Here is a 23,448-nt window from a genome sequence, read left to right on the forward strand (position 1 = left end):
TGACCTGACCACTCTTCTTGTTAATCTGTGGCAATGGCTCAGCCATGGCGTCCAAGTCATCCCCGCTTGACCCGACCGCGACATACGAATACGAACCCCTGAAAAGAGGATCACCTCCCCATTTGCTCGTCAAGACCTTTGTGATTTTCACGACTTCATCATCACCCTCGCGCAAAGAGCCATTGGTCAAGGTCTTTGGAGTTATTCCCGTGTCTTTCTTCACTTCCTTGCCTGTCAAGCAAGACACAGTGGTCAAGACACCGTCCATGATCTCCTCGTCGGTTAGTTTCTCAAGCTCGAGAGCCTCTTTGCCTGCGAACCAAGAAAGCAAGACCTTCGAATTGCTGTGTATCGGGGCCAAGGTCGCGGTTCTCCTCATCCACCAAGGGATTTTCACGAACCTATACTCAGAATCCTCCTTCTCAAACACAAGCTGCATAGACGGGAACTTTCTCTGAGACACTTCCACGAACAGCTTGTTGACAACACCATACCCTAGCCTTTTGATAGCGTCGGATTTAAAACCAGGCAGAGGAGGACTGAACAACCCACCATCTCCCTCAATCCCTGCTTTAAGCACACCTAAAGAGACAGTAACAATAACATGATCCGCAAACAAAACAGACCCATCAGAGAAATGCACCTTCACAGGACCTTCTTCATAACTCTGCCTCCACTCGATCTTCGTAACCCTCCGGTTCAACTCGATAACACCTTGAGGAAGAACAGAGGCCAAGTGATGTATAACACTCAGATAGCCTTTAGCTATAGTGATCTCTTCCCCTGGAAACATCTGGTACTCACTCTCCGCCGCGTAGTCAAGCGTGTAGAGATCATCTGCTGACGTGTAAGTCCTCTGCGTGTTGCTGAACATAGTAAAGATAGCTTCTTCAAGCGACCTCCTGCTCCACGTCCCACCACACCCTTTCTCTCCTTTACCGATCGAAGAAGCCCAATAAGCATCGAACCCAGATCTCAAGAACGACCCAACACTATTCCCGTTAAACCCATCACCGGAAGAGCAAACCCTAGTGGCAATTTCGTAAATTTCACCCAAATCTCCGTCGTCGATGTCTTTCCCCTGAGCTAACTCCATGAGAGCATTGAACAGCCCCGAGACGGGTTCGACGACGGAAGGCTCAACCTCGAACCCGCCTTCCGCAAAGGTTCTAGCTTTATCGACGGTGGGGTCCATACACTCCCACGGCTCGTCGGAGAGCAGAGAGCCGGTCGCCTCGGCGATTTTGTAGATAGGGCTGCCGCCGATGCCGTGGATCCACGTGGCGCCCATCTCGATCTTCTCGGCGGAGAACTCGGAGGTGTTGATCCTCCCGCCGATTCTCGACCCGCCTTCGACCACGGAGAGGTCGAAGGTGTTGTTGGAGGCAGTGTGGAGCTTGTTCGCCGCCGTGAGACCGGCCATTCCGGCTCCGATGATCACGATTCTCGGTTTCTTCGCCGCCATGGAAACTCTGTGTGTGTGTCGGTGTGTGTGTATGGTGCGGTGAAATGAAGAAAAGAGAGAGACTTGGGGATGAGGGGAAGGAGAGGGAATGAATGGAGAGAGATTACTTTGCAGAACATTTATAAGGGAGAGAGAGAGAGACAGTGTCTGTCTGTGTGTGTGTGTCTGACCCCGAAAGCTAGCTGGTGAGATTTTACTAATTACTATGCTCTTGATTTTTATTACTATATTTTTAGTTGTTGTATGATTCTACATTGCTGTATAAATATATTAAATTTTATTTTTATTTTAATTTGCAAATTTGTTATTTATATAGACTACAAATACCATGTAGTCTGCAGTCGTAATATTAAAATATAAAGAAAATAGTATTTTAGAATTATCTATCAGCGTAATTTTTTTGTTAATATTATTTAAGATTTAATTATCTTAATAATTATATGAAATAATTCTTGTAGTGTAAATTTTTTTGAATTTTAGAATTATCTATCAGTGTAATTCTTGTAGTGTAAATAGTAAAATATTTCTTCGGTTTCAAAAAGATGCATATTTTAAGGAAAAAAATGTTTCAAAAAGATATATTTTCATATTTTCAATGTATTTTTGTCGAATACTAATGAATGTGTTTCTAAAATATTAATTGCATTTTTAAAATTTTATTGGTTTAAAAATATAATAAATATAAATTTACAAAAACTATGCATTACTGACTAAGTTTTAATGTGTTTTTTTCTAATAAGTGTGAAAATTTTAGAACATAGATTAATTTGAAATGGAGGGAACGTTGATTACTGATAATTTTTTGAATTTTTTTTGATAAGCACCAGCAGCTGTACTATTTTATAATAATATTATTATACTACTAAAAGTTGGCTTTAATTATTTAACAAGTACTGTTTTTTTTCAAGATCCACTAGTTACTGTTTAGATAAAAAAGAACCAAATTATTACCATCAGTATCACACACAACTTGTATGAAACACAACACCTATGTCCAAAGATGTACATGTGGAATTAGATTTTACGTCCCCTCAAAGCTCACCCATCCTCTCACTGCTAATCGTTTTTTTTTCTCTTTTCAGAAAAGCTATATATGTTCATTATAATATATTTTAATTTTATAAATCACACAACTGTTCTGGTATAGGAGAGATACACCTTGATTATGTGTGCACAGTAAAATCTCCGGAAGAAAGTTTTTGAGCGTTAGAGGCGGTTCAACTGCTCCCAACGATTTTTTAGTGAACAGTAATTTGACTGGATTTGCATGTTCTGCGACATGCTCCAAAATCTGGACGTACCAACAACGTGTCAATATTTATGCCTAGTGTATCTGTTTTTTTCCAATAATACATATCTGTCATTTCTTGTTGTATATTTTTAGACGGTTTGAAATGTTTTCTTTATTAGACTTATTTTGACGTATATTCACTTATGAAAATATGTAAGAGTAACTAAGTTTGAAGAGTTTTTAAGAAACATATATTTGTCTTATGCGTATTATCGTAATCGATGTCTGCATGTGTATAAATCACATACGTGTTTTAAACCTTCTTTACGGTTTTACCATCGTGTGCTTTCCAAATAATAGCTCTCCATGCGAATTTAGCAATTTCACTGTACATAAAAATTCAAAAAGAGCAAACAACTTAAAGTGAGAAAAACTTATAGAAAGAAACCGGTGGTAATAGCATAGTAATGCTTAGAGAATCAAAAATCCAATACGGCGAATCCGGATTCAAACCCCATCGACCACACGGATATAGGCATTGTTTTCGGCTCATTTGAATGTCCAAAAAAAAATCTATCTGTGAACTGTACTTTCGCCTGGGAATTAGGTCTAATAGACCCAAATTTAACTTTTTTGGTTTACAAGAAAAACTTATAGAAAGAAATGATAATTTTTGGAAAGAGAGAGGTCACATGTAAAGCAAGAAGATGGCGGTGACAAACGGGAAAAAAAGATCCAGCAGATGACAGAAGTACGGCCCACAAGATGCAAATTATGAGTCAGTGGTACTGATCTATCTTTGATTGGCACCCATTATGATCAACCTAAGCATGATTGTGTCATCACTCGAAGATCCATCATAATATAATTGTATATAGCTCAGTTTATTTTATGCATGCAGCTAATTCTGAAGAGAAAAATATGATACAAAAGTTGAAATGATTTTAGTTTAGTTTTTAATTAAAATGAATATGAAGGTGGCGAACATATGACTCATACATATAAACATGTTGAGTTTAAATAAATACCGTCATACAGTATGATCTTCAAAGTATGTTGTATATACGGAGTTGTTTGGAAAAAAAAAACTGTCTATAACTAAGTCATTGCTTTTTTTGTCATCAATTCTCTGTCATTGTTATATACTGTATTAGATTTTCGGTGGTTAATAATGAAAAAAAGGAAAAAAACTTGGAAATGTGAGATTAACAAATCATTAAACAATATTTATAAGCTTGAAGATTCTTATCTATCTAATTTCATTTAGAGGTTAGCTTTTTCTCAGAAGAAGTATTTTGCTTGGTTTGTTTTGGATCAGATACTATTGCTTGAAGTTGAACCTTTTATAAAATACTCAACCGACGTGATAATTTATTTTATTAAGTCGACAAACATATATAGTGGAAACTATAAAGATGTTAAGTATTTTTTGTTTTCCTTTTGCTTTTTTGTGTTGCCCATAGAATTTGTAGGCAATCATCACAACACTAATACACAAAGACAATGATCAAACAATTCCTTAAGCTAGTTTGTTCATGAAGAATTCTTTAGCGAAGATTTTCCTTTAAGATGATCAAAGTATTAAGCTTTTTCTTTTAGTGAAGATATTGTTCTAGATTTATCTTACTTTAATTAAAATTAATTATATCAAACTTTTGCACTACACAGAAATGGATCTTCATCAAAGGCAGTGCAGATCCGTAGGCTATCATATCGCTTACTTATATATAATCAGAAAATGACCCATTGTTAAAAAACTATATATTGAGTATCAAGACTTAACTGATAACTATAACTACTCATATTAAGAGTACTAAATAATTGATGTGCATTGCTTCTACGTAAAATCCACAGTAATATGTTTTGTGAGCCAACATTCATTAACTGTCGAAAATGTGAATAAATAATCAATAGAAACAGAACATAAGGACAAAATCTTGCGAAGGCTTTTGTCGGTTGCGATTAGTTTGCACATCCCGAAGAAGCTCTCTGCCTCTCCGAGAATCAACTTTGAGTTCTGAAACATATACATATAAAATTATTATTTTTCTCATTTACGTGTGTGATCTCTCTGTACTTTGATGTACACAAAATCAAAATTTTAATTTTAATATTAAAAGTATTATATTTAGCATAAATCGCCTCTCTCGATTTCTTTGATACGTCTGGATATACAAATGAAACGAGCAACCTCCAATCTTATTATTGGAAAATCGCCTCTCTCGATTTCTTTGATACGTCATCCAGTGCCAGCTTAGAGGAAATGCCAACAGTCCATTTGCACAGGCCCGCTCTATTTTTATCAAATTTTCTTTACTAGTTAGGGCCCTAAAATTTCGAAAAACTCGTAAAAAGACTCTTAAAGTTTAATACCATACATAAACTCTCCAAGATATATATTTTAGTGCAGGGTCAATATCAAAGTGAGCCGGCCTTGAAGTCATCATATTATATATGAGATGCATGTTAGTGTAGATGGATATACAACTATGTAGGTGCAAGGCATGAAGGCAAACAAAATCTCGAGCTGCAAAAATGTAAGCTACAATGGGATTTAATTATCGTGAACCAAGGACCTTTCCTTGATCTTCAAAGCTTGAAAATGACACACTCGAAGGTTATCACGTGTTGGATACTCATATATTTAATACGCAAACCATAAATTCATTGTGTTCATTTATATAGTAACCAAACTAACAAGAGTATTACTCCCTAAAAGCTTTGCATTCTAAAACATGCTTTAGGCTCTATTGGTTCACCACCCACCCACACATATATCTTTGACAAGTCGAAAGAACAATATTTCTTTTATAGTGAACCTCTATATTCAGAAAAATATGAAGAGTATCCTCATTTTTTTCTAGTTAATGACCAGTTCCAATGGCGTATAAACTGTCGACAAGATATTAATAAGTGGATGGGGAGATAACAAGACTGTTGAAACAATGAACGAGAGAAGGAGAAAAGGCAAAGGGGCTTAGATTTAATGGCTAGGAATTAATAAAAAGGACATAACCTATTAACATATAGTTCTTGAGCCACAATTTTGTCTCCTCTTCTCCAAACAAATAACTTGGCACATTCACATACACATAGACATACAAAACTCAAGACGTGTCTGTGTGTACCACTTATTTGTGTGTGTTTGTATGCGTCGACAAACAAGGTTTTTTTGTTTGGTTATTGGTGAAACTGAACGAAAGATAAGAATCCAACAAAGCCTATAGAAGCTATGTGGTGGTCTTGGATCTATGAAATGACTAGTGTACCTATTGTTCAGATAAGTCAAAAACCCCATTGAAGGCTCAGTACTATCACCATGGAGACGTTTTAAAAACTAGGGAGGGAGACAGATAGAATCTACCAGAAGATATTTTTGTAATAAGTATCACTGCTTGTTGCCTACCTAACTCCTTCACCCCCACAATCCCATGAGCTTTCAAATCCAATGGTTTGCACAATAGACTGTAGGACTAGTGGGCTGGGCCAGGTTCATTCTGGTTTATGCAGAACCAAAAAAGAGGGAATGAACCAAACCGAACCAAACTTCTATCTGATTGGGGTTGGAAATGGAAATGAACAGTTCAGTGAAACATGTGTCAAGTCAAGTACTTCAATTCTTGATTTGTGATTCACAACAATGGTTACCCTACACGATTCCGGAAGTGCCCTAAGCCTACCAATATTTTTAAATTACTGGCGTACATATACCAAAGTAATCCATCCCCAACATTAATATTTAAACCGCATATACGTGAGCCAATGTTCCTCCGCAAAAAAACTGAAGACACCTAAACCACGTCAGCGTACTAATAGTCACGGGGTTTGCTTCCTCAATGCCTGGAGGCGCATGAGAAAACCTGTGACTTGAAGTTCTCTAGCTCTGTCAGTACTTCATCTTCCGGTCTGTAAATCAAGTCGCTCATCCGCCATATCTGCCAAATTTTTTGAAAACCACAACAAAGTTTTCATTATTTTTATTTTTTGCCTAGAAAATTAATCGTAGATAGGTTCCCAAGTAATGCAGTAAGAAAGTTGGAAAAGTACCTGCAGCTACCACCCCCACCGTTACTCTCACAGTTACCAGAAACGCTGGCAATAGTCCAAGGTTCCAATACGTTCCAGTGGAAGTCGACCACGTTGTCCCTAGTTAAGATACACATGAGAAGATTATAGTGATACCATTGAAGCAAGTAAACGAGAGAATCAGGATTACGCGTTGAGAACCTGTGACCAGCATGCTGGAAGAAAAGCCCAGCAGGGCTTTTGGGTGCACGCGCAGACTTCTTGCCGACCTAATGTGCACGAATATATATGAATATGATGAGCTTGAAAGTAATAAAAAAGTTTTCAATGTAAATCTGAGGAAACGTACAAACCCTATCATAATCCCATATGTTCAAGAGACCATCTTCTGCAGAACTCCCAAAAACAGATAATTTATCAGGAGACCACTGAAACGATAACAAAACGAGTGTCATTGGAGAAGAGGTACAGCTCATTAACAGAAGAAATGATATAACAATAAAACCGAGGTAGCCGCATGTTGTTGATACCTGAACAGAAAGAACAGAAGCTTTGTGGCCTTCAAATTTGTAGATAGGAGAGCCAACTCCATTTGAGGTCAGGTTTCGGCGGTCGAACAAACGGACAGTGTTATCTGCTGACCTGAGAATTTGCGAAAAAAGCGTGAGAGAATTAGAAGCAACTCCTAACCTTTTGGACAAGTACTCAAGAGTGTAAAATAAGTACCCTGTCAGGATCAGATTGTTGTCATGAGGATTCCAATCGACACAGTGAAGATCAGCATCATGTGCTTTCTCAACCTGCAAGAAACAGACGGAATCTGAAACAAGAACCAAAACGTTGAACACCTCAAACTTGGATACGGTTCAAAAGAGAGGTGTGCCTTCATGGCAGGACATGTGCCGGTTCGCGCATCCCACAGTATAAGACAAGAGTCGTCACCAACACTGCAGAACTCCTGGGCACTACAGGAACAAAACAAAAATCCACCAAAACGCATCAGAAAAGTCCCGAGTAGTTTTGCATTAAAGAAATAAATGGTTCCAAGAAGCTACCTAGATGGACAGAACGCCACATCTTCAACTGTATCCTCGTGGCCATGATATACACCTCGAGGGCCAACGGAGCGACCACCAGTTTTACTACTATCTTCACCACTCTGTTTGATGCTAGAACCATGAGATTTGGAATCTGTACCAGCTGCTGTGATCTGATCTTCGATACTCCACAGAATAACTAACTTGTCCTTGCCTGCGCAGAAGAATCTTTGATGATGAGAGAAACATGGAAACCACAAGATAGGACACGAAGATAGCACAATATACACCTCCAGAAAGAACAAAAGGTTCGGTTGGGAACATCGCAAGAGCAAATTCAGCATTATCCTGGTGTCCAGTTAGTATCTGCGAATTAAAGCTGTTCAGATGATACACAAGCGGGTGGGAAAACATTACGAAAAGAATCTCATAAGAGAACATTACCAAATCAGGACGAGAATGTGGAGCTCCAACCACAGCATGCCGATCTGGTTGAGTCTCAGTGTCCCAGATGAGAACCTGAAAACCAATATACCATACTTGCATGACTAAGACTTGAACTTGTATGCCAAAAAAAAGAATAAGGATAGCTATAGTCTATAGCCTATAGATAAAGAGAAAAGAAAGCAATCTTATTTTTGAGAAAGCAGAGCTTACATCAGGACTGTCGGTGTGAGTAGCTACAATCTTACTATTTTGTGGAAGTTCCCTGATTCTGTTGACCTGCGATTCATGAAGATTGAAGGGTTACAACACATCACCAAAGTCTTTTGCAGTAATAAAAGTCTATTGAAAGGGTGGAGTTAATACCTCTCCAGGGTGGATGATTGTCTTGTACTTCTTCACCAATGGAGAGCATGCTTCTCTGTTAAGCTGAACATATATATACAGAAGAAACATCATTTCATATATTTTCATCTTAGCAAGAGAGTAACACAAGGACAAAAAGCACAAAATTTGGTTGAAAAAAAAAGAAACTAATTACCTGCTTCTTAACAGCTTCGCAATTAGCTACGACCAAGGTATTAGGCACATTTCCATCAGTCTAGTGACAGACATAACCAAGAAAAAAAAAAGGTAAACATGAGGAGCACTGGACAAAAATTTCCAGATTGAAGTGATATATATTTCTAGACCTACTTGCTCCGTGAGATAGAGACGCTGCTGATTCTTAGACGAGGCTTGCTCAAACTGTGGTCCCCATCTGGTCAAAGCAGACAACAGTCACTCACAAAAATCGGACATCTTTTACACAGAAGCTAAACACTTCACTAAATCTTTACCATAGCTACAAAATCAAAACCTGAAATATCCTTAGAAATCAAAAAGTAGTCTCTAATAGCTTCAAACAAGTGTAATCAACGTGATCTAACAAAATCAAGTTCAAGAGTTTCATGCAAGAAAATCATAGATTCAAATATCAAAGCTTTAAGACACATAAAAGAGACTGAGCTAAATCATGAACTGTATAAACATAGACTAGAACATGTCGTATTGCTAGCAAAAAGACTCTCCGTTTATCAGCATTATACTATTTTAACTTCAAATGTGTTTCAGTAGCCTGACCCAAGCAAAAGTTTGAATTTTACTTTCCCAGAAAAGGATACACTTTCTCAGAAACCAAAGATCAGAGTAAACAAAGAACACAAAACGAAATTTTGAAAACCCTAGAACAAAAAAAAAAACAGACCAACCTGCAAGAGAGACAAGGCCAGACGAGGCTATGGTTGGAGAGTGAGTCATAGAGAATGGGAACAAGAGTCTTCCACTGAGAGTACTTTTTGTCAACGGTGGGCTTGTGACTCTCCTTCTTCTTCTTTTTGATCTCGGTGCTTCCCTGCTGCTGCGAAGATGCTGACACAGACCCGTTGTTAAGTTTAAGTGTCCGAGCTCTCGTCTTCAGTCCAATGTACGTCGCCGGAGCCTCTGTTTCTCTTCTCGTCGTCGCTGCTACTTCACTCCCCATTTTCTTTCACCTTTTTGTTAACTTCCTTTCTACTTTTTCTGTCTTAATATTATTATATATTCAGATTCTGTCTTTTACGCCACGTGTCGTACAGTTATAGGTGAATTTCGTTTCGGGAACTACCAACAAGAATAAATGCTTAACTGACGCAAAACGCTGTTATAATAGCGGCCACATCAAAACTACGTTTAGCGCGTTAAAAATCCACAAAGAAAGACAATCAAAAGTCTAACATTCATAACTCTGATTTAAATTGGACAGAAGATAAAAGTCTGTTATTTTTTTTTTTGTTCATTGAAACTAGCTGGGAATAGTATTGAGGAAGAAGGATCAGACATAAACACCACTAGCAAGTAGCAAAAACAACGATCCAAATCCCTGCAATATAACCCAGAGAAAACTGATTTCAACACCGAGATTGCGTTTAAGAGAACTATTACAAAGTTGAGAGGACGAAGAAAGACACCATACCAAGAAAACAGATGCTACTGCCGCGGTGGCAAGCTCCATCCCTAGACTACGGTTTTTCCTGGATGATGTAGCTTCATAGCTGCATCAAAAGTAACATGTAAGTTAGAAAGAAAGAAAGAAAAAAAAAACAACAACAATACTTTGATCACTTCTTGTCGAACTGAACCTAAACCTAAGTCCGATATGACCACCAGACTGCAAAAAAAAGAACACCAAATATAAAATGGTTCAAGTCCATCTTAAAGACTTTGACTTGCGACTAACCCACATGATCACTAACTCAACAAAAACCGAATCATAACTCCTAGAACTTGCCATCCTCTGAAGGTTGAAGCTTATTGCTTAAAACGAGAATTACAAAATCCAAATTTTTTAGTAATGAACTAAACCGATCATTTACATTCAGTGAACGAACCTACAAAGTAGTGATTCAATAGATATATATTCCGTAACTAACTGACATATCTGAGTCTTCACATCAATAATAATACACCATGAGAGAGGGTGATAAATAAATTAAAAAGTCACGACTCCAAGTTCATAAGCTACATCATCTCTTCGTTATATTAAAGCCTAACCCAGAGGCTAGGAACTGATAAGGCATTGTAACCAAAAACTATATAATAAGCAAATAACAATGTTGGTCAAGCTTTCAAATACAAAGAACAACCAACAAAGAGGATAAGATAGATCCTCCTTAACTTAAATTGGGGTTTCAGATAAGCAAATGATTCATAACTCACAACCTAGTCATGACTAAGCAATTCAGAACTCTGGTCGATCAAAACAAACACAAGATGAATCAAGCAAATATAAAAGCAGCAATTTGGGGGATCTGATCAGATCAGATCGAGATTATAGCCCTTACATGAAGAAGAAAGCGGTAATGAGGAGGCCAATCGCCAGAGTGAACACCGATAAAGTCGGGTACATCGCCACCGCAATCGGACTCGCAATCGGTGTCGCCGCCTAAAACAACAACATAAAACACGGAGATCGTAAGTTAAAAAAGGCGATCAAATTTTGCAATGAAGGAGAACACTTGGACGGATCTATAGTTACCATTTTTGAGAGCTAGCTAAGAGAGATCTCTCCGTTTCGCTTCGATCTCGATCTGATGAGGGAAAACGATTTTGAAGCAGTCTGGATGATTACTGTATTTTACACACACGAGACTGTCTCCCGGTGTGGACCGGACCAGTTTACACCAAATTTATGGGCCTGTTTTGTTTTGTTGTTCGGTTCAGTAAGCCTAAGACTATCTGGAAAGGCCGTTGGGTCAAAATTGGGTTGACGAAGAAAAATAATAAGCACACAGTATTTATTTATTGACACAATAGATATAAAAAGGAGTACGTTATGGCATTTAATACAAATCTTTACGTAATCCGGTTCTGAATAAACATTCTAAAGAACAAATGAATACATTTTTCTTGGGATAAAAAACGTTTAAAACAAAGGGAATTGCATGTCGAGTATGACCAGGGCCGGCTCAACACTATTAAGGGCCCTAATGCAAAAAAAATCTTTTAGACCTTATATTATAAAAAAAATACTAGGGGATTAATGATTTTACGTTTTAATTTGATTTTATGATTTAATTTTTATAATTTTCTAAAAATATGTAATATTTTTGAAATATTTTTAATTTAAATGATATTTTGAAATTTGAAATGCCATAATTGAATATATTTATTTTAATGAAGATTTATGAGTTATTACCATATTTTTAAAAGTCCAAAAATATAAATCGAAAATAAATGTACTATATGAGTTATTACCATATTTTAAAAAGTTTACCAAAAATATAAATTAATATTAAATATAATTGTCCATGTCATATTAATTTATAAGACATGTCATCAATTCTAGTAGACATGTCATATTTATTTTGTGAGAATGATTGTAGAGAAGACATATGGCAAAATCACTTCTCAAATATAGTCTAGGAGATATTTAGGCCCTATATAATGACTAATTTTAAATATATTTAAGTTACTTTTACACAAATAAACTAACATACATGTTTTAGTTTGAGTTTTTATTAAATTTCTGTACTCACATTTTATAATACTACATAAGTTTAAATTTAGTATACTATATATGTCACTAAGAAAAAAATTAAAAAAAGAAATTAGGGTGGGCCCTGGGGCGATCGCACTGACCGCCCTCCATGCTAAGCCGGCACTGAGTATGACAAACGTAACAACGTGGTAAGAAACCAGGACTGGTTTGCATCACTTTGATTCTCCACTTTCCATATGTGGCTATCCGTCCCGGCATAAAACGTGAAAAGTCGCCGAGAACACATTTGGTATGGAACGTGACACAGCAACTATCACATTTATAGAACCATATCACGGTATCTATTTTCTCTTCGCAGATGTCACACCAATATTCTCCTTTCTTGTTTTTCTCGTAACATAAATAGAGAAGATGCTCATCGTTCCAGTGTTGTGTTGTTTTTGGCAAAACAGCACATTTTATATCTAATGCAAAGTTGCAGTCATCGCAACTAAACAGTCGATACTCCAAGCGGTTGCAAGAAGAACATTTCATATGCTTCTCGTCATTGTAGTACAAGGTGCATGGATGACTTTCATGGATGATAGATTCAGAAAGTGTGCCACACGTAACATCTATACTGAAGAACTGAAAATCAGTATACTTGAAACCATCAGAATGTTTGTCGCACATTGAGCAACCACTCTCTATCATGTCACCACATATTAAAGTTAATGGCTTGTCATGATAAAAATGACGTTTCTTCCTAGGAAGATAAGCACATGTTTGATGGAGGATGAAATGGCACTGCACGCACTTGTAGAACGGTTGAGAATTTATAGGTAACACACATGCTTCGCAACGGATGCTTCCACCGGATATGATACTATCCTCGTTGAGTTGTAAATAATGTTCCTCGTGACTAATATAACATATTAGGTTTTCATCTATCACCTTAAATGGTTCGATTTCTATAGGTTCTTCTGGTATCCCTTTGAGCTCTAACTTGTCCCATCATTTCGTATTGCACATTTAGAATGAATGACATAATTAGGACAAGTCAAGCAAGAATATGCACCATATGACCAATCAACGTTTTTGTGACAAACTCCGCATATCCAACTCCCAGGACTTAGATGAAGACGCCTAGAAAGACGATGCTCGTGACGGTTGACGTTGACGATCTCCGGTAAGTCAATACAGCTTTGATGGATCATGAAATCACATTGTTGGCATGAATAAGGATTCCGATCACCCGCCATCCCACAAGCATCACAATCAAAAGATATTTTCCTTGGTGTAAGGCTGAGCTGATGTTCATGAGCCTTAGGAAATAAGATTGCAAGCGGTGGAGAATCCCTCACACAATCAACATCCACACTAAATTTTCAAATTGAACAATGATAAAATTTCCATCTTAATTCTTCTCCACATATACGACATTTCCCGTCAGAGAAATGATGTTCTTCCTTAGTAAGTAATTTAAGGGGATGCTTACGGTGATAAGGGTAATCTATCTCTAAATCAAGCATAGAACACTCGATTCCGAATTCCAATCTACATAGAGAACATATGTAACGATACTTGTAAACGCTTTGCCCGCTACAAAATTCACATCTGGAATAACCAAAATCCTTCACGATAACAAGTGAGTGTTCATGGGCTTTGGGGTATTCAATAACATTTGGTGGAGAATTTTTGGCACAAGCAGTATCAATAATGAAATCACATATAGAGCAATGGTAAAACATATAAGACAGAAATTGTCCACATAACTTACAAAGATTCACGTCGGACCACTCCAACACTACTAGAGAGAGAGGATGTTCACGATGAGATGGGTGGTGGATCTCTAACGCTGTCTCTGCACATTCTTTGTGAAAGAACAAATCACACTCATAGCAACGATAGCCGTCTTTGCGATAACCACCTCTCAGACCGCAACCATCACAACGGTTAACCCATGGCGAAGGATACAAAAAGTGTTTGTGAGTTGGTAATTTTATTCTGTTGCATCTGTGTGACTTAAATCTCTATTGTACCAGTAAATGCCCAGCACTTGTGGGTCGGACGTTACTATTTCTATTGGGAAAAGAAAATCGGGTTTTTTGAGGCTGTATAAATATGGGTCTAAGGGTTTGTAAATTATTATCACATCATTAATAAGAAACTCTAAATGAGTATTTGCCTCAATACGTTTTCTTCTCTATTCTTCTTCTAACCTAAACGAGCCGTTCAGAACATATTCTAATCATTGTGATGAATAAATGATTGTAATAATATATATCAAGCACGTTGATTAGTATATATATACTTATACGTTAATATTCTAACTAGATTTTGACCCGCCCTTAGAAAGGGCGGATATATTTTTTGTTGGAAAATTATTTTATGTAATAAAAGTAATGATTTTGATAAAATATATAATTTTAACTTTTTATGAAATTTATCTTAAATTTACTTATATGACTTATTTTGTTATTTTAAATATGACTAAATTTAGAAGATTCAAAATAATTCTAACCCGTAATATGATTTTATTTATTTAAACCGAAGTTAAACTTATTTTACACTGATTTTTCTTAATTTAAATAAAATATTTTATATCTTCAACACTCTTGTATTGAAAAATTCATTTGTGCGTTTCAAAACATTTTCTATAATTTTATTAAATTTAGTTTATGTGACTTAGTTTTTATTTTAAATGAAACTATTTTTTAAAGAATTGAGATAACTCATACCCGTATTATGATTTTGTTGATTTAATCATTTGCTATTTGAACTTGATTTTATTTTGAGGTTTCATTTAATAAATACTTTCAAATAATTAAAAATGTGAAATATTTTTTGGAAAAATATGGTGTAAACATTTATGAAACAAAATTTTCAAAACAGCTAAGAATTATTAAATACTATTTAATGTAATTGCAAAATAATGACTTTTGATTAGTTGCAAATAGTATTGGAAAAAATACAGGTAATTTTTGTGATTACTTAAAAAATTAGGGGCAGATTCATAAACATGCATCTGCTTTAATAGTATAGATATAGATAGAGCCTTATGGGCTTATTTGTTAAATGAAAAAAAAACAATTTTTTTATAGAGATAGTAAAAAGATATAAGAATAGAAAAGGGGAGAGAGTATGTTTTTGGTTACTTAGTCAAATTTTTATTAATATCACCGGATGCAATTTCCCTTATCTTTTTATCAGACTATGATGATTGAATTAAAATTTTATTTTTCAAATTTTTTCTATAATTCTTATATGTATAATTAAATTATGGCCGTTGGTTTTGTATAGTTGGACCCGTTTAGACTATTCTACTATAAATAATTAAATATGATAGTATAACTCTTATATAAATTATAGTTTTTATGGCTAAGAATTGAATTATATTAAATACTATTTAATGTAATTGCAAAATAATAACTTTTGATTGGTTGTAAACTGTACTGAAAAAAATACAGGTAATTTTTGTGATTACTTAAAAAATTCAGGGGCAGATTCATAAACATGCATCTGCTTTAATAGTATAAATATTATGCAACAAGTAAAAGATTCTTGATCATAAGCAAATAACAAGAAAAGAACAGATCCTAAAAGTATGCATAGTTTTTTTTTTCCTGGAACTTATGTGATCCTTTGCTTTATTGGATAGGAAAACACTTTCTTTTTCGATTGGTTTACATATAATTTTATGAAACTATTTTTGTGTTCGGATAGGCTAAAGAAAATTAATTCTTTAGCCTATCCGAAAAAAAACTATGCATACTTTTACATAACGATTACCCTAAACTAAGTCGTCGACAAAAGAAAAAACACTACAATCATTACGTTACCTCGCTTAAAGAAAACATAACCTCTTACATTGATGGACTGCATTGATAAATCAAAGAATGATACCCATAGTTCAGCTGAAGTAAGAGCTGTGATATATAACGAATAAACTAGATCAAAGTATAATGTATTAAATTGAGATTAGGAGGGTTAATTTTAGGAACTATTAAGTTTGTGGGATGTGGAGGGGTCGTTCGTAATGATGCATATTGCATCGCCACAGGGTTAAGGATAATATAAATCCTGAGATACTCCAATTCTAGAACGAAGTGAAACACATATTTTTCTCTTATATATCAATCTTCCGAGTTTCTTGGCAACATGTGTATAATTCTTAAACATTGTCAGCATATCAAATAATAAGAAAATAGATCCAAACATGAAACATGTAATTTGGTAATTGTTTTAAGAAAATAGATTCAAGCGACTCAAACCTAAATGAATCTTTTCTTCTTTTATTTTATTTCCCGACTAACTTGGCATCATCAATATATATTCTTTTTCGTGAAACAAGAGAGAATATATTTTCACATATATTCTTCGTGCTCAGCCTTCCTCAACCCTGTCTGAAACATATCTTCAACTTTGGTTCAGATACTTTGATGCATAACAAATTTTGCTTCGCTTGTGTTTCAGTCTTTTAGCCAGCCTTTTGTTGTCGTTGATTTTCATTTCGTTGTATTCGGAAACGGCCTTTTTTATTTCTTTCGTTTTTTTTCTCGAACTAATAGATTTTTGCTCAAAAAATAGGTTATTTTGGTATAACGCAGCTGAAGAGATCACGTCTTGGTCCGTGAATCCATCTCCCTCGCAGTGTGCCCTACCATCGTCATCGCGTTCTATCTTAATTTTACTATTTTGCCAGTTCCAAGAAACTTCTTATCCTCTTTTTAAAACGTGTTTTTTCTCCCAAAGCAGTCTAAATCAGTATTAAAATATGAGTAAATTGATATTAAGAATAATTCCAAAATTTATCAGCTAAAGAGTACAAAACACACCAACCATGCTTCCTTGCCGCGTAAGTCTTTAAATAATGCAAAATAAAGCTTTAATATCCATCTTAATCCTTAGTGTTACAAAAGATAAAGAAAAAGAAATCATCTTAATCTTCGACTCCGACATTTGTTTCATAATACTCAATTTTCTTGTGAATATGTTTAAATTTAAGCAAATATATACAACCAGACAAGTTCTAACTAATCAACCAATATATATTTATAAAATAAATTAAGCTAGAAATTTAATCTATATTATTAAAACCAAGAACAGATAAATTATAATAAAATGTTTATAAGTTTCTCTAACTAAATTTGACTTTTTTAATTTACTTTTGTTTCGTAGATAAGAGTCACCAAGCTTTTAAATTCAAAACTTGATGTTTTCCAAAGTCTCTAAGGTGTGTTAAACAACTTGAACTAACATAACTTCCGAATCTCAGTACAGTCAATACTCATATCTCATAACACTACAAAAAAATGTCTGTTTTACATCATTTATTTATAATATTTACATTAGTTATAAATGATGCAAATGAATTTTGTATCACTTAAATAAATGACTCTGAAAGTGGTGATGCAAATAATTTACATCATTTTATTAATAACTGATGTAAAAATAATAAATATTGACATCGATTATTTTAATTGATTTAGATATATATCAATTGTAAAAAAATGATGTTAATATTCATATCAGCTTTTTAAAATGATGTTAGTATTGAAATCAGTTAAAATAATTGATTTAAATTATTTACATCAGTTTTTAAAAACTGAAGCTAAATTAATATCAATTTTTAAATGATTTTAATATTTTTTATAAATATTATTTAAAATATTATTACCGTTTGTAAATAAATTTTGTTAAATATCTGTCACATTTTTAAAAATAACGAAAAGCTTAACATATTTTATCAATATAAAATGCAAACAAAAAATATTAACCAATATATTAAAAAGGTAAATTACATCAATTATCTTTAATTAAGTTACATAATCACATACGAGAGACAATACTTATACATCACAATTTACATATTTTTCATCTTGTTCGACTCTTAAACTCCTCCTCATGAATCATGATGATGTCTTTCCATTCTGCTAAAGATAGAAAACCATATATCCGGTTAGCACGATGATGGTAAGATATACTTCGTATGAATTCAGAAAAAAAATCACTAAAAATCTTAAGAAGTAATCGAATTGTGTTATACTACGACAATTTTAGGTTATATCAAAAAGCAAAATTTTAAAGGTGGTGAAGAGAGATCAAATAGAGTTTGGGAGTTAAGATTATTGATTTAAGATGAATCTCAGGGAACATGGAAAATTTACAAAACTTCAACTCTTTACTTCATCAACAAAAATCTTTACCGAAATTATAATTTTCTAAAAACAGTGAAAACCAGAAGAGAAGGAGAAAATAATACCTTATCAAACATTTTCCATTAGATTCTTGAAACTAAATCATCACCATGACTCAAGGAAAGCTTGACTCTTGTTGAATTTTTTAACTGATGGAAAATTTAAGAAATTGTGAGAGAAACGATGAATGAGGAACTTGATAGAAAAGATAATTTACTAGGATAAAACTGTTATACAAGAAGTTAAATAAAAGCCACAATAAGACCCCAAAAGAATCGTAACCACTTCGTGTAGTTGGGATAATTCACCCTATTTTTAAAAAAAATTATTAGTTAAGGTGGGTTGTTTTATTTGTTTACGTAGTTGTGATTTTTGTAAGGGGATTGTAGTTAATCACTTTTGCTATATTCAAATAAATCGGTTTTTTGTTGTATATAATAATAATATATAATTATATATCAGTTCTATATTAGATCAAATAATTTAACTGACGTAAACTAAAATAAATAACAATTATTTATTTTAGATTGATTTTAAAGAAAAATATAATTATATTAGCATCAGTTTTTTATTGATGTAAGTTTCGTATCATTTAAACAAGTGAAGTTAACTAAAAGAAAATAAACGTATCAATTAGTTAAGTGATACAAATTTGTATAATAGTCTCATTTCTGTTAAAATGATACTAATTAACTAAAATTATATCATTTCATTAAATTGATGCTAAATTAACTAAAAATGAAATCATTTAGTATAACTGATTCTAAATTGCATATATTTGTATCGCTTATAAATAAGTAATTTAAAATAGTATCATTTATATTTGTGATACAATTTAGTGATTTAATCTTACCATTTTTTTGTAGTGTAAGCTGAGATATTGCCTTACATCTTTACAAATACAATCTTGTTTCTAAAACTAAACCCATAACATAAAAAATGATATTGCTAAAAAATATTATGCGGGGTGTCTTCGAGAAGACTTGATAGATTCATTATAACTAACATGATTTTTGCCAGATTTTATCGTTAATATGATTGAGTAACATATGGTTAGTGCACTACTATGCATACAGAATCAGATATAGTTATAACGCCTTAATCAAACATGTTTTTCTTTTTGTCTTTTTATGAAATTATCAAACAAGTTTTACGCGGTGCAATCTCTCAATGAAACAGTGACCAGTAAACGCTTTATCTAAATAAAAAAGCGACAAATAATAATAAAAAAAACTGGAAAAAGAAAGTCAAGTCACCGTCAAACCCATCCCCTCACCGCGTTCACACGTTCACGCGCTTCCTTCGTCTCTGCATCTTCCCTTCTCGCAGACGAAGAAACCCATTTTTATATATAAATGTCTGAAACCAGAACCATCGAAATTCAAACACTTGGGAGCTTTCAAGTTTGATTTCACATCTAAACATAAAGTCAAAACACTTTTCAAACCAAAAAAACATTCGTCAAAATCTGGATCCCCCTTTAATGGAAATATCTGCTTTCCCATTTCCTTACCTACAAGAAGACGAGTGTTCCCATTTCCTTGGTCTATTTCAGGACATGGAGTCTTCTCCTTCTGATTACGGATTCGAAGGTTTTGGTAACGACAACAGTAAGAAACGACCAAGAAAGGAAGACGAAGAAGAAGGAGCTGGAGCTGGAGCTGTGAATGGTAGTAACAAACCCGCCTTTGGAGATATACTCGCGACGCTTTTGCTACTAGACGAAGAAGCTAAGCATCAGCAGGAGCAGTGGGACTTCGAATCTAACCGAGAGAAGTCTCTTATCGAAGCTAATCACAGGGAGAAAGTGAGAGCAATGGATGGTTATTACAATCAACTGCAAGGTCATTACAATACAGCTGAAGAAACAGATGTCGCTCGTCCGAAACGCGCGCGAAGATCCGCCGTTGCTGCTGTAGTCTCCGCGGTGACTTCCTCTGGTGAGGAAACAGCTGTCGCTAATGCTCCGGTTCAGGCCACTGACATCGCTAGCGGTTCCGGGTCAGGGCCGAGTCATAGGAGGCTGTGGGTGAAGGAAAGGACGACGGATTGGTGGGACAGAGTGAGCAGCCCTGACTTCCCGGAGGAAGAGTTCCGGCGAGAGTTTCGTATGAGCAAATCGACTTTCCATCTGATATGCGAGGAGCTTGACGCGACGGTTACGAAGAAAAACACGATGCTCAGAGACGCGATTCCAGCTCCCAAACGCGTCGGCGTCTGCGTTTGGCGTTTAGCGACTGGAGCCCCGCTTCGCCACGTGTCGGAGCGGTTCGGGCTCGGGATCTCCACCTGCCACAAGCTGGTCATCGAGGTCTGCCGCGCGATCTACGACGTCCTTATGCCGAAGTACCTCCGATGGCCGTCGTCGGATCCGGAGATCCGATCGACGAAGGAGAAATTCGAATCGGTTCATAAGATCCCAGACGTCGTGGGTTCGATCTACACCACGCACATCCCAATCATCGCTCCTAAAGTCCACGTGGCGGCGTATTTTAACAAGAGGCACACGGAGAGGAACCAGAAGACGTCGTACTCGATCACAGTCCAGGGAGTGGTCAACGCCGAGGGGATCTTCACCGATGTTTGCATCGGGAACCCGGGGTCACTAACCGACGACCAGATCCTCGAGAAATCGTCGCTCGCGAGGCAGCGCGCCGCGCGCGGGATGCTCCGCGACGGGTGGATCGTCGGGAACGCGGGGTTCCCGCTGACGGATTGGCTTTTGGTGCCGTACGCGAGGCAGAATCTGACGTGGACGCAGCATGGATTTAATGAGAACGTCGGAGGGATTCAGAAGGTCGCGACGGAGGCGTTCGAGAGGTTGAAAGGGCGTTGGGCTTGTCTGCAGAAGAGGACGGAGGTTAAGCTGCAGGATCTTCCGTATGTGTTGGGTGCTTGTTGTGTGCTGCATAACATTTGTGAGATGAGGAAGGAGGAGATGGCGCCGGAGATTAAGTTCGAGGTGTTTGATGATGTGACTGTCCCGGAGATTAATATCAGGTCTGTGGCTGCGTCTAACAGGAGGGATCAAATCTCTCACAATCTCTTGCATCGTGGCTTGGCCGGGACAAGGACTCTGTAGTTGCTGAATGGGATGGGACTCTGTTTTTTTTCTCTCTCTTTAAACTGATTTTTTATTGCAAAATTCTTTTTCCAGATTAGGAATAAACTAAAGTGTTTTAGTTAATACTTAGATGAGGTTTGGATACAGAAAGCATAATGGAGTTGAGTTGTTTTTGTTTGTAATACTATTAGCATTGTGTAATCTTTTAGTTTTATGTATTCTCTTATATAAATTGAATTTGAACCTTCCAGAGAGTTAGCATATGTTAATGTTTTTATTCACATATACCTTTGAATGTGTCACAAAAGGAACAATCTCATCTTCTGAGCGAGTTGAAACGAACAGATGCAGAATCTATACGACCAAATAGTTCTGTGTTTCTTCCCCAACCATGGTGGTAAGTTCTGTAAGAATGTTAGTTTGGGAGTTGTTATATGTTTAACATGTTAAGTTCATCCGATATAATCATATTCCTTAATCATACTTTGTAATTTTTTTTGAGGTGATGATATGAAAAGGGCAATACAACCATGTTTTAACTTTTAATTATGCATTTATCTTCTTACACATGGCATATGATTATAACTATTTAGATTTCATGTTACATGTTCATGAACTATATTTTGTGAACATGTAAAAACACTACCCTTCATCATGAATTTCATTTTGCTAACTCAAACTCTTCTTTTTGGAGTCTATCGTTTAGTTTCATGTTTAGTTGACTGAAGATATTATCCCAGTGAATCCTTTCTTCTGTTTACAGAATCTATATCTTGAAGTTGAACATATTTTAAAATGAACTGCATATTTATTTAGTAGCTAAGACAATGATTATTAGTCAATAATACACGTTTTTGGGTGGAAAAACTAGTCAATATACTCAACTAGGGTCGGCCCGCCCTTCGGGCGGGATGTTAAAATTAAACAAATTTTAGGATAGTTAATATATAATGAGTGGTTAATTTGAATTCGTATATAGCTAGATTTGCAAGAAAATAAAGAAAATGTGTATGTAGTTGAAGCAAATTAGGTGATTTTGTAGGATTTATTAGTATCATATTAGATTTTTTAGAAGATTAGTGGTTTATAGATTTTATAAGGATACAAAAATTTAAAGACAATCATGCACTACTGAATTACTGATTTTAACTTCCTTAGTAAATTTATATAATATTTGTTTTGTGATGCTTAAATATTAATTCAAATCACGTTTTTACATGTTTTAGTAAATCTCATAGAAAATGCAAAAATGATTTTGCCATAGTTCCGAGTGTTAAGTAAATATAAAATAAACGTTGTATGTCCGAGTGAATATTCATAATATTTGAAAAATTAAGACGGTTATAGCAGAATAACTTGCTCCGTTCAATGCTTTCGCCGTGACTTTTTTTACTGAGAGTAATGAGTCGACCAAATTTGCAATCCAAACCACGACCATTAGTAACTGCAATCATATGTGGGTATTTACAAACATATAAAGTGAATGTGAGCTCTAACCTGCATCGCTCGGACGTCCTTAAAAATTTCCTTGTATACAATATTAGTAACTCCATCTTCACCGTCGATATTGGAAGTCTCGTCTAGTATAGTAAATTCTTTTTTTAACAACATCTAGTATAGTAAGTTCATGAAAACGATAATGTATAACTATCCATGAGTGAAAATAGAGCGAGGAAGATATATTTTTAAAAAAATACTGCTTTACACGATGCAAAAAGGTAACCTATTCACTAAAACTAAAATGTTCTCATGTTTATTTGAAAAAGGTTAATTAGGAGTTTCATGTTTAATTTTATTTATAATACACGAAAATATTTAAGGTAATATGTTATGTGTTTGTATCCGTTCTTGAAATCGGAATCAAAGATTTTTTTTGATAATAAATACTAATACAAAATGAGAAAAAGAGGTAACGTGGCATCTGAATGTAGGGGTGGGCACTTTAACCGATATCCGAAGTGGCACCCGAACCCGACCCGAAAAA

The 23,448-nt window shown here is 35.3% G+C and overlaps 4 protein-coding genes across 5 annotated transcripts in view; 1 reads left to right on the top strand and 3 right to left on the bottom strand.

The window, feature by feature from the left end:
* The window catches only part of LOC108815810 (probable polyamine oxidase 5), a 1,986-nt gene extending 355 nt beyond the window's left edge, over nt 1-1,631 (bottom strand). The window contains exon 1 of the mRNA XM_018588312.2: nt 1-1,631. Coding sequence (XP_018443814.1) covers nt 1-1,465 — 1,465 coding nt within the window. The 5' untranslated portion in view covers nt 1,466-1,631.
* Nucleotides 1,632-6,305: 4,674 nt separating this feature from the next.
* On the bottom strand, nt 6,306-9,799 carry LOC108843560 (WD-40 repeat-containing protein MSI5). Of its 2 annotated transcripts, none has more exons than XM_018616788.2 (15): nt 9,454-9,799; nt 8,900-8,963; nt 8,745-8,804; nt 8,570-8,632; nt 8,417-8,482; nt 8,204-8,278; nt 8,050-8,125; nt 7,778-7,973; nt 7,606-7,687; nt 7,449-7,522; nt 7,253-7,364; nt 7,076-7,150; nt 6,924-6,991; nt 6,746-6,842; nt 6,306-6,634 (listed from the first exon to the last, which is right to left on the bottom strand). In XM_018616788.2, the coding sequence occupies exons 1-15, from the start codon at nt 9,723-9,725 to the stop codon at nt 6,530-6,532; spliced, it is 1,485 nt and encodes a 494-aa protein (XP_018472290.1). In that variant the 5' UTR covers nt 9,726-9,799; the 3' UTR covers nt 6,306-6,529. The 2 variants fall into 2 exon arrangements, with proteins under 2 accessions (XP_018472290.1, XP_018472288.1); XM_018616786.2 differs by having other exon boundaries at nt 6,306-6,631; nt 6,744-6,842.
* A 141-nt stretch (nt 9,800-9,940) lies between these two features.
* LOC108843562 (uncharacterized) lies at nt 9,941-11,417 on the bottom strand. The gene is made up of 4 exons (XM_018616789.2): nt 11,259-11,417; nt 11,065-11,165; nt 10,197-10,275; nt 9,941-10,103 (listed from the first exon to the last, which is right to left on the bottom strand). The coding sequence occupies exons 1-4, from the start codon at nt 11,259-11,261 to the stop codon at nt 10,056-10,058; spliced, it is 231 nt and encodes a 76-aa protein (XP_018472291.1). The 5' UTR covers nt 11,262-11,417; the 3' UTR covers nt 9,941-10,055.
* An 8,341-nt stretch (nt 11,418-19,758) lies between these two features.
* Nucleotides 19,759-21,718, top strand: LOC108843253 (protein ALP1-like). Its single transcript, XM_057003434.1, has one exon. The coding sequence runs from the start codon at nt 19,884-19,886 to the stop codon at nt 21,480-21,482; it is 1,599 nt and encodes a 532-aa protein (XP_056859414.1). The 5' UTR covers nt 19,759-19,883; the 3' UTR covers nt 21,483-21,718.
* The last annotated feature ends 1,730 nt before the right edge of the window (nt 21,719-23,448 follow it).

The sequence above is a fragment of the Raphanus sativus genome, chromosome 2, assembly GCF_000801105.2.
Source record: "Raphanus sativus cultivar WK10039 chromosome 2, ASM80110v3, whole genome shotgun sequence".
NCBI lineage: Eukaryota > Viridiplantae > Streptophyta > Magnoliopsida > Brassicales > Brassicaceae > Raphanus > Raphanus sativus.